Genomic DNA, 11492 nt, shown 5'->3' with positions numbered 1-11492 from the left:
AATGTGGTGGTACATGACGTCATGCTGCACTACATGGTGGTCCTAGATAGTGCACATGCACAAAAACTCATAATCACAGAATGAGATTTCATATTAAAGGAGAACTCTTGTCCGGGTTTACATGGATGAATTCGTTACTTTCAGAGTAAATAACATATTCATTTGAGGTAAGTTTGCCCATCACTAGTTTTAGTCTATTTTTGTTGGAAACGGATGGTGGGACCCTATCATGGTCTACCTGATGTGTTTGGTCCATGCAGACATAACATTCTTGCTTTCTTCACCATGGTTAGGAGATTGGGAGTGTGCTGCAGGCTCATGTATTTGCTTTCTCCCCTGTCCTTCACAACTTCCCCACTTCCAACCATGGTGTAGTGTTACATCTGCACCTGTGCCAGTCCATTTACTCCTCTTCATTAGGGTTTTGAAACTAGGGTTTCAACTGAGTCTGCAACCCCTGATTGAGAAGGGAATCTGGTTAATGTTAACCAATGCCAAATTAATGCTACACTGTTATTAAAACAAACCATGGGAGGGAAGGGGGGAAACTCATACACAAGAGGGGATGGGGAGGTAGTCTACGGCATGATCCTTCTCTCCTAAACTATGGCTAGAGGATTGGGAGGATTACATCTGGGCTTCAATAGCTTAGTGTGAGGGGAGAAAATAAGAGTTACATTCATAAGCTGTCCTTTGACAGCATATTACTGAAGAGGCAGATCAGTACAGGCACAATGTATAGATGGCTGGTTTGTAGTGATGCACTGACACAGTATTGAGAATAATCACAAAGCTGATGCCACAGAATTGTCAAGTGAACACTGCTTCCAGGTAGCTTAGGTAGGGTGAAGAGGTCAGATTACATGCGTTTGGAAGTCTGTTTACATTTCCTGTTCATTGGTTAGGACACTTGAGTGGAATACTTTAATTTCCCCTCTCTGCTCCAGACCCCCATGGTGTGACATCACACACAGCTATGTGCCAAAGTATCTCCTGTTGTAAGACGTAAGCAAGTCCTACTGTACTGTAGGTAGTGAGTACAAGTGGCAATATGTACATATTTTATGATACAAGGTCCGTACAAGAATGTTGGTTCACCTACATAAACTGTATAGTAGGGTGATGAGAGAGCCCCTATTTCAACTATTGACCTGCTGCCTTATGTGTTCCTTTCAATAATGCCTTTTCAGGATCTCCAAGCTTCTCAAAGCACATGTTACTGGCTAAAAGGTGTACATTACTCTGACATTGGCACCCTGGCCTGGATGATCACCTTGAGCGATGGCCTTCACAATTTCATTGATGGTTTGGCCATTGGGGCATCCTTCACTGTCTCAGTCTTTCAAGGGATCAGCACCTCTGTGGCCATTCTCTGTGAAGAATTCCCCCATGAGCTAGGTATGTGCTTCTTAAGCTATGCAATAGGACTGAAAAAAAATAACATTGAGTGTGGTGCCTAGACATTCCCTTGAGGTCTACGGGGCCAAAGCATATCTACGGGCTTTCCTATGTGGAGTCCTTATTAAGGTGCAAATAAAGGGACAACCAAAATGATCAGAGGGTGGAAACACTTCACTGCAAGGAAAGGCTAAAACATTTAGGGCTTTTTAGTTTAGAAAAAAGACAACTGGAGGTTTATAGAATTGTGCATAGTATGGAGGAAGTGGATAAGGACATTTTTCTTACCAAGAGTTATTAAGTGAAATTGATTTGCCTGTCTTGACTCTCCTGCTACAAGAAGCACCACTTCACACAATGTACAATTAATTTATGGAATCTACTACCACAAGGTGTGGTGATGGCCACCAGCTGAGTTGGCTTTAAAAGGGATTAGACAAATTCATGGAAGGTAAATTATGGCTGCATTTGGACATAAGGATAAGCCAGAATTCAAGAGAATCCTGGCTTATTGTTTATGAGCAGCATGCTAAGGTGTGCTTCCTGCTTCGTTCCTTCTGTCAGTGGAAGAAGGTAAGTAACCAGAAACTAACCAGGCAGCATTAACTTAGTGCTACATCTGAACCAGGACTCCTGGAAACAATGAATTGAAAAACAACTACAAACCCTGGCTTCAGATTCTGACTTCTTAGGGGAACAGTAAACCAGGAGTTCCTGTTCAGCTCTTGCTTCCTAGTTAGTTTGTGGTTACTTCAGCCACTCCTGTAGGTGGGAGGAGCCAAGTGGGAGCAATCAGGCTGCTTGTGAACAATATGTGTGATTGTGGCTATTAGCTGTGCTAGCTGTATGCAAACTCCACGTTCAGAGGCAGTATATTACTGAATGCCAGTTGCTGGGGGCAGAAGGAGGAGAGACACCTATTGTCTTTAAGCCTTACTTGTGTGTTACCTCAAGGCATCTGGTTGTCCACTGTGAGAAGCAAGGTGCTGGACTAGATGGAACTTTTGATCTGAGCCCAGAGCCTTGAAGACTACAGAAGGCTAGTGTCAGATCCTGACTTCCCAGAGATGAGGCACAAGTCACAGTAAACCCTTTTTTGCAGCAATTCCAGTAATTAGCTATTGGCTTTCACAGTCCTGATAAAGGTCCACAGTTAGCAGTTCACAACACAGCAGAAGCTGAGCAGAAGCAGTCCTTAAGCATCACAAGCCAACAGTCAAAACAGCGCTGGTGCAGCTCACAAAATAAACGACACACACCTCCAGAGTTCCAGTGAAAGTGGGAAGCTTTTCAGGTGATCAGAGCGTTTCTTCCAACAAAGTCTACTTCTGGTTGCTCTGGTTTAAATACAGGGGAGTGGCCACTAAACATCAGTATTGGACATTCAATCCTGGCCAAAAAAACCCTGCTTCTTAGATGGTTGCTACGCCTCACAGGGTGCCTCTGCTCTGCCCTCTTCAGCTGACGCAAGACTAAGGAAGACACCCCCCACACTCCTTCTCCTGCAGAGATCTCCTTCTGCCCTGTTCCCATGGAGGATGTATCTGGTTGAAAAGCAGGGGCCTCCATCAAGGTCATGTTTCCCAGCTGTGGGAGATAGGCCATATCAGTGTCCTGCATCTCACTCCCTCCCGGCTCAAAAGCCAGTGGGAGGCTTGGTAGGACTGAGTTATCAGACTCCTGGCTTCCCATGGCTGGGCCTGACTGTACAGCGTTCTGACTCAGAATCAGTGTCAGAGGCTATAGCTCTTCTATCATGAGAGAAAAATAAAGAAAAAAGTAAATACAAAGGAACACCACATGCAGAAGTAAAATGTGAAACGTAATGATTACAAAGAAAATACAATTGTAACACACAAAGTGGTGTGACTGTTACATGAAAAAATTATACCATGCAAAGTAAACTACAGTTTAACTCTTGCTGAGGCCTATCAGAAAAACATTAGGAAAAATGTTTTTCTGTAGGCCAAACTAGCAGCAGTTTGAATTGTTACTTCGCTCTGCTTAAACTCCCACCAGTCCAAACTAGTTAAATACAGTTCTTAAAGCTTCCAACTATATAGCAGTGTAGTCCAAACCTTTAGGGAAAAGGAAGGGAAAATGAAAATTATAGCTACCTATCCCAAGCAGAGATCTGAAGAACAGCTTCCTGTGGACCCAGGTGTAGATTGGAGGATACCTCTCCCAGTGTCCAAGGTGTAAGACCCAGCAAAATCGAGATAGGAAAAGTAATCCAGGTAGAAAGTGAAGAAAACTTTTTTTTTTTTAATGAAAAAGGTGGTGAAGCCTAAGCCTCATCAGTGAGCAAAATAAAAATAAAATAGAGGGGGAAACTAAACCATGCTGCTCAGGAGCCAGGTCTCTGGCTCAAAATACTGGCGTGGGGGTTGGGGAATGGCCCAAAATAGTCTCAAAGCCAGGAAAAAGACATGTTCAGGAAAAGGGAGGACCCTCCTTTTGAGAGAAGAAGGCAAAAACAAGGCTGAAGCCAAAAAGCCCCCCCCCCCCAATTTATTACAAAGCCCAGAATTGAGTAAAAAGTAAAGATCAAGCAAGGAAGAGAGGAACAAAAGGTGAGTTCTTCTAACAGGGCATGGTTGCTCTTTGATCCCCTGACACCCCTCAATTTTTCTGCTTTTTTATTTGCCCCGTTTTCCCTAGTTGCCAACTAGAAATTCAGTTCTGGATTGGTGAACAATGTGTTTTCGGGCAGAAACCTGCAGAGACAGTTTTCCATTGTTTTAGACAGCTGATTTTACCTTAGGCCTTATCAGGGTACAAGGAGCTGCTAGCTGCAGGAAGTAACAAACATTCTAACTTTTTCTCATACTGTTCTATTATTCCACAGCTTGACCATCGCTTTGTCAGCATAACTGTCTGACTCCAAGCTGCAAAAACTTTTTGCCCTCAAGATGAGACAGGCCTGTTTGTGAACCAAAATTTTACTCCTATTCCATTCTGGGGCTTCCTAAAAGCACTTAGTTCCCAGCACCTAAAAGGAACCCTGAGTAACAGTTACCCAGTGTACTTTTGAGGTATTTCCCCTTTCCTGACTGTTTGTTCTGTGTGCATAATAGGGGCTGATGAACCACTTTAGTGAATGTTGAGTGGTTTAGAATGTATCTTATGTCAAATGTCATCATCAGAGTTTCATCGCTTAATCAAAAATGTTGGTCGTAGAACATGCACACACACAGAGGAAGGTATATCAGTAATATACAACAAATTCCAATATAAACGGGTTATATTATTAAAATGTTGTCTGAGATGTTTATTCAGCAGACATCTCCTTAAACTTTGATTCTGTTGACATGGTATGCTCTCTCAGTTTTAACTACTTCTGCATTGCCTTTCATCTTGCAGGTGACTTTGTCATTTTGCTGAATTCTGGGATGACAATCCGGCAAGCGCTCTTCTTCAACTTCATCTCAGCTTGCTGCTGCTACCTGGGATTAGCGTTTGGGATATTGGCTGGCAGCCACTTCTCTCCCAACTGGATCTTTGCTCTAGCTGGTGGGATGTTTCTCTACATTGCACTGGCTGATATGGTAAGTGAAGGTAGATAGAGCAAACACTTGGTTGAAGCCTTCCTGGTTAAAGGGATCTTGAATCATCCATGAGCAATATTGTATACATGATCTGTATACAGAGCAAAGACATTGGGGCTGAATCTGGCTTTGCTAAAAAAATTCATTGAAAACAAAGTACAGATTTCTAGCTTTCATGATGATGGTGATGAAGATGATAAAAGGAGAACATGAACAATGCAGGTGTCTAGAAAGACCAGAAATCCTGAGAGCCTTTATCAGGGATGGGCTTTATCTTTCCATAGTCACATTTCCCCACTATAGCTTTTATCTCCATCCTACCTTATTCCCACTTCATTCATACATTCACATGTATGGGTACTTCCCTTCAGGTCACATGCCCCCATGGGAGCCTGTAAGTGTCTTTTGCCGCTGCTCTGTTTTTATGACTAATGTGAATTAAGTGACACTGTGTGTTTACGTGAAATCTTATAAAACTTACTAATGAAGTGTCTCTCCACATTTTCTATAATGTCTCATTTTGAGATCATCAGAAATGCAGAGTTAAACTTTGTTGACACTTAACCTTGTGACCTCAATCCAGCTAAACCTGTGGCTAAATAGAATTCAAACCAGCTGAACAGATTAGTTGTGGCTAATTTAAGTCCCATTCCTAACCAGGGTCTATGTCAGGGGTGGGCAACAGGTGGCCCTCCAGATGCTGTAGGACTGCAACTCCCATCAGCCCTTGCCAGCATAGCCAATGGTGAGGGATGATGCATATTGCAGTCCCAACATCTGGAGGGCCAAATGTTGCCCACCCCTGGTCTCTGTCTTAAACTTTAAGACTTAAGGCTTGTGCTTGGCCCTAATTACTAATGAAGACCTAATTACTGCATTTTCCTGCCAGTTTTGTGTTCTGCACTTACAAGTATGTTAGAAGAAATGGTTTTGTCTTTGCTACAGAAATAAATGTAATTTCTTTCCTTGTCCAATAAGTTTCCAGAGATGAATGAAGTCAGCCAAGAAGATGAAAGGAGCGGCAGTGCTTTGATTGCCTTTGCTATCCAGAATGCAGGACTGCTGACAGGATTTGCCATCATGGTGCTGCTCACCATGTACTCAGGACAGATCCAGATTGGATAGAGACATGCAACTTGCTAGCTGCCACGTGTATGGGCTGTGTAAAGCACAGCTTCTCACCAAGGATTACAGAAAGGGGCATGTTTATTAAACTTGCTTCATAGACTTCTTATTGACTGACCTGCAGTGGCTGACAGAACTCCTCGCTAGTGACCTAAGGACCATTTCCTAGTGTAGCAACAGGATCCTTCTCCCCTTTCTCCTTCATGTTCTGATGGACTCTAGGAAGAAAAAGCTTCCAGTTCCATTTGTCCTCTTAAGGGCCCCAACCAGAGGTGTTTGAATTCTCATATCCTTTTGGGCTACATGGATTACATGTGCAAATTCTCTATGCTACAATTGGTATACCAGTGGATTTGGAAGTAGGGAGCTCTTAGAGTTTTAAACTGAGCATCAGTGTTTGGTTGATTGAGTGGCTAGTTTGATTTTAAAAGATGCCCCAAATTCTAAACGGTTAATGAACCACAGATTAAACAGACATTCTTTCAATAATACAAGAACTGTGGATGGTAGGCACCCTCTTGGAAAAAGCATTCCCCAGTGAGTGAGTGAGTGAAAGAGAGAGAGCTTGCTGCGATGTGTGTATAATCTAAACATGAAAAGTCTTTTTCTTCTAAAATATGGTCATACAAATTTATGCAAGTTTTACAGTTGAGTAAGAAAGACTAATATGATTAATTGACCTAGGATTTCTTTACTCAGGTGGTAGCATTAATTGCAAACCATTTGGAATATAAAAGGAAGAAATGACTGTCTTACAGGATAGGGGTTTGCTCCTTTTTCGTTCCTTCTTCCCATCTTATGTTCTTAAAGAATACAATTTTTCCTCAGACATTGTGGGGCATGATCAGCCCTTTTAATTTCCTCCGTCTTCCTTCAAAAGATTCACACACATGCTGGCTTGCTGAGCTACTTCTTTTGAAGGTGAGCCTCTCTAGGGTGAATCTGGCCAGTGGAGAGTCTTTTTATTTGTATCTGGCAAAATCTGAGATACTAAGGTGTTGTATCCTCTGGTTGATGTGAAGGCCTTGGAGTAGTCTATGAAAGTGATTTGGAGAGGGGGAAGGTTTGTCTTAGGGAGGTTTACTGCAGGATGAGACTTCCCAGAGTCACTAGGTGAACTGATGTATTATCATATTGATAATATCAAGCCCTTCAGCTTAAGTGTGTAGCAAATTTTCCACCTCACACGTTCTCTGTAAGAATCTTGTGGTTGCTCTGCTTTATAAACAAAAGGAGACCCAGTTCTTTGGCAGCCAAACTAAGGTGATACCTTACTCTGCCAGAGTTTTTTTTTTTTCCTCTCTTGTGGCGATATCTCTGTGTATCTGAATCACTCTGGTCTGGTGCATAAGGCAACAAATGTTTGCTGTCCTCCCTTTCCCGCAAAGTAGGTTGTGATGCAGAAGACAGTTGGATCACCTCCATTATATTCTCTTATTATGAGGAAGGTGTAAAAGAGCTGGATCCCACTCCCACTAGGGCCATACCGAGATATATTGGTGCTGAGGTGGGAAATCCAGTGGCACTTCTTTCCCCTGTGCCCTACAACGAATTGATGTAAAACCCACAAGGAAGTTCTCCAGCACAAATAAATGGAAGCTGCCCAGGAGGCCTTAGTGATGACTGACATTTGCTTCCTCACTTCACCCATTTGTAATGCTGCCTCTTCCTTTTCAACCACGGATCATAGGAAACTGAAGACCTTTGAATGTATTAGCCCTGGGGTCTAACAAGTCTCTCCTTGATGTGGACTAGATTACTTTCCTTTCAAATAAAACACAAATTGACTAGAGTAAAGTAAGCATCACCAACCGCCATTAGGTATGATCCATGGATAGACTATAACTTTTGCATTGCCAGTAATGGATGGGTTAACTATGCCTTGGCAATTCTAACTTGCCGCAGAAGTGTTCTGGCCATCGTTAGCCCAGGTTGAGAGGAAGGGGGTGGGGTGCTGGGGCTGTGCACTTCACGGACCTGTTAAAAATTCAGCTATGACGGTTCAGACAGCCACACTGTTTCTCAAGCTACTTCTACAGGCCAAACTAGACAAGTTGCCATCTGCACAACTGGCAATCACATGAATATTTTCTTTAAAATAAAAAGCAGGCATAGGGTCTCCAATCCAGTTTGGCAACATGGGGGTGAGGTTAACACCTGCTTTACCCAAATCAGGTCCCTCAGACCTACTCCTTACTTCTTTTTAAAAAACCTTTCATGCACTTGTTAATAGCATAAATGGCATCTCATCTACATTGGTCCTTAGTCAGTTGCTTGTTCTAATGTTCTCAGACGAGAGGAATGGATTCCCACTTTCTTTTACAAGGCTTTTGGGATTAAAGCCCACATGGGTGGGGCTGGAAAAAATGGTACTGACATAAGGACACCAAAAGCAAGCACTGGGCCGGAACAGTTCAGTACTACTGATTTTCAAAGCATAACATATCCTAATGTCTTTACTGGCCTCTTTTGGAGAGACTTCTAAACGTAGCCACCTGATAAACACTATTCACCCATTTAGGACACAATCCTATGAATGTTTAGACAGCAAAAAGACGTATAACTTCCAGCATGCCCCTTCCAGCATGCTGGGAGTTATAGGGTTTTTTGCTGTCTAAACATGCATAGGATTCTGCCCTTAAACAATTACCATAGAAAATGCAAGCTTTGAGTATGCCTGGAGAGTTGAGATCCATGGTATAAAACACAAAGTACTTTAGAGAAGGCCTTTGTAGTGGTTTCAACTCCTTTTCATAATAAGGGAGCACCAACTTGAGTTTTCCCAGTAAGTTATATTATATTGCAAAATGCTACGTCTCCTTTAGAGGACCCCTGATAGTGTTGAGTATTCACTTAGCCATTCATTTCTATTAGCACAATTGGCCTCAATATAGTTACTAGAGTTAGAAGGTACAATTTGCATATGGCAGAAATTGTAATGTTTACTCTGTTAAGACCATTGTAGCCATTTTAAATAAAGAGGCTTAAATAGAATTTTACAATATACCTGCCTGATCGAATAGTCGCTTTTTGTTGTTGGTTTGAATCAACCTATGTTATTGAAAACCATTATCTCCATTTTATTCAATAATTACCAGGATCTTTCCATTGCCACCCCATTATAATTTCTAAGGCACCTTATCTATCTTTATGTTCATTACAGAAAAAAAAATCATGTTTTGACCATCACTTTTTAGTTTATTTATCTTATCTATGTGTGAATCAGCCTGAAATGGGAAACTGTCATTCAGACTCTGCAGTAGGGTTTCTTTGATTATCCTCATCCTTGCCATGTTAATAATAAATATACCAAAATAAAGATCATCCTTTGTTCCTGCAAAGGTCAGAACTGAATAGCCCACTACTAATGTACTGTTCCTGTTCTTGGACTTGAGAGCATATTGATGAGGTATGATGTGGTCACACAGATGTCACTTCATGAATTCATTTAGGAATTAGTCTTTTAGAACAAGTTTCCCAGAAAAGTAGTGAGGGGGTGAATCTCTGGCCAGTAAGATAGTTGCTACAATGGTACTAAATGCCAGCCTAGCCAAGTCAATGCCTGTACTTTAAGGTTACTTTCTGAGATCAGTATTTACGATGGGTGGTAATTTGATATCTTGGTTAAATATCTTCACCTCTTCTATACAAATTCCTATATTAAGCTGGTTATAGCTGTTTAATACAAACTTGCATAGCTTTGAGCCCCCTTTCCATGTGCAACTGAGTTAATTAAATTCATTTTAAGTCAAAGGAGTGTCAATCTAGTCTGACAACTGGGACAGTACAAAGGTAATTATGAAACCCCTACACAGATTTCATATGCAGCCTGATCCTATGTGTGTTTCCTTAGAAGCAAGTCCCATTGAGTTTAGTGGCGCTTATTCCCAAGGAGGTATAGATAGGACTACAGTCTTAACACTGATGGAGCTTTATGAGGCTGTGGATGTAGTTACTGCGCATGGAATTTTAAAGGGTGCACAGAGAAAATACGATCTTTCTTGCTTGTGCCAGAATCATTTAACCTATCAGGAAAGGGATTGAGAGGGGAGAAAGTAAAACTGACCAAACTGTGAGGAAGCTTTGATTTTTATTTGTATTTCTATTGTGTCTGATTTCTAGACAGTTGATTTTTTTCCCCCCATCTCAGTATTTGAATAACTCAGGTGTTGTAAGAAAATGTGCTGAAACAAAGAAGATAACTTATGTCATGTGACTTGTAAAGTTATTTGTAAAATTCCATGAATAAACTATATTCTGTAATGACAACTGAAGAGCGTTTTATTTTTGTAGCAGAAGCATTGCAGCTTCCGCTACAAAGGCAGGTGCTGGGGGGACGGGACACCTAAAAAATTTATTCTACTTTCCTTGAAATTTGCAATACTTTCCCATCTGTATTACAAAAGGGACAATATTCTGGTAGTGGTCCACTTGAGCGAGTAGAAGCTGTTATGAAGTAGCTCAGTTTTAGAGTGAACTGAACAGGCTCCATTTTGGTGCAACGCTATAAGCTGGACGCTTTCACCCCTAGCCTCAGCAAGACAGGAGAAGCACAGACAAACAGGATCATCCTATGCAGATATGTCACGTGTGCGTGACTAGATTGAGCCATGTCTGTTTCTAATCAGACCTCCAAAAATGCTTATGCCCCAAGGCCAGGGTTGAGGGTAAAATTAAGCAAGACTTGTGCATTTCATAAATAGATATCTCTCCAGAACATGGGCAACGACTTCACTCTGCTCCGATACGAATATTATACCTTTGGTTGTTTATGTTACACATAGGATTCCTTTATACCTGGCAAATATTTCCAGAAAATCAATGTTTTGTTTTGTAAGGGTTTTTTTTGTGTGTGTGGGGGGGGGGTCCTCTCTACCAAGATTATCTCTGAAAAGGATGCAACTTCCAATTAAAGACGGTGTATTTGGTTTTCTGGATCTTGGCTTATATCATCGGGCTTATCTATTGACTCGTAATTAATTTTGGTCTTTCCTGTCTGCATCAGCTGTTCTGCCTTGGTCAGTTTTGGAATCTTCTTGTCTGCTTCCTCTCTCTAAATGGATATCATTAGGTTCTAGACATACAAGAGCACATAGGGTTCCTCTCAGTTTCTACAACTAGAGGTGTGTGTAACATGTCACATCAGTTACACTTTAATCAATTTTCTCAGGCTAAATTGACTTTATGAGGCAATTCAGATCTAAAAATTGGTAAGAAATTGCTTTTGTGGTGGACACGAGCAGATAAGGCAATTTTTACTTTGGATCAACTGGTGGGTGCCGATGATCAGTTTTTGTCATTTTTTATCCTACCTACCAAATACGACTTGCCAGCTATGGCTGAATGGTAATACTTGCAGTTGTAGCATTTGTTAATATTTAGGTTTGGTGTGGCCGCTTTTACAGCATCAGAGTCTTGGTC

The 11492-nt window shown here is 41.5% G+C and overlaps 1 protein-coding gene across 3 annotated transcripts in view; it reads left to right on the top strand.

Moving 5' to 3' along the window:
• Positions 1 to 10338, top strand: part of SLC39A14 (solute carrier family 39 member 14) — a 48152-nt gene extending 37814 nt beyond the window's left edge. For all 3 annotated transcript variants that reach the window (XM_084804026.1, XM_084804027.1, XM_084804028.1), the window contains 3 exons: positions 1191 to 1398; positions 4762 to 4946; positions 5925 to 10338. In XM_084804026.1, the coding sequence (XP_084660152.1) occupies positions 1191 to 1398; positions 4762 to 4946; positions 5925 to 6071 (540 nt within the window). In that variant the 3' untranslated portion in view covers positions 6072 to 10338. The remainder of the gene's footprint in view (positions 1 to 1190; positions 1399 to 4761; positions 4947 to 5924) is intronic.
• The last annotated feature ends 1154 nt before the right edge of the window (positions 10339 to 11492 follow it).

This window comes from Heloderma suspectum, chromosome 6 (genome assembly GCF_057233095.1).
Source record: "Heloderma suspectum isolate Gila_16-S chromosome 6, 16-S_ref, whole genome shotgun sequence".
Taxonomy (NCBI): domain Eukaryota; kingdom Metazoa; phylum Chordata; class Lepidosauria; order Squamata; family Helodermatidae; genus Heloderma; species Heloderma suspectum.
This window is presented reverse-complemented; position numbering and strand designations above follow the sequence as displayed.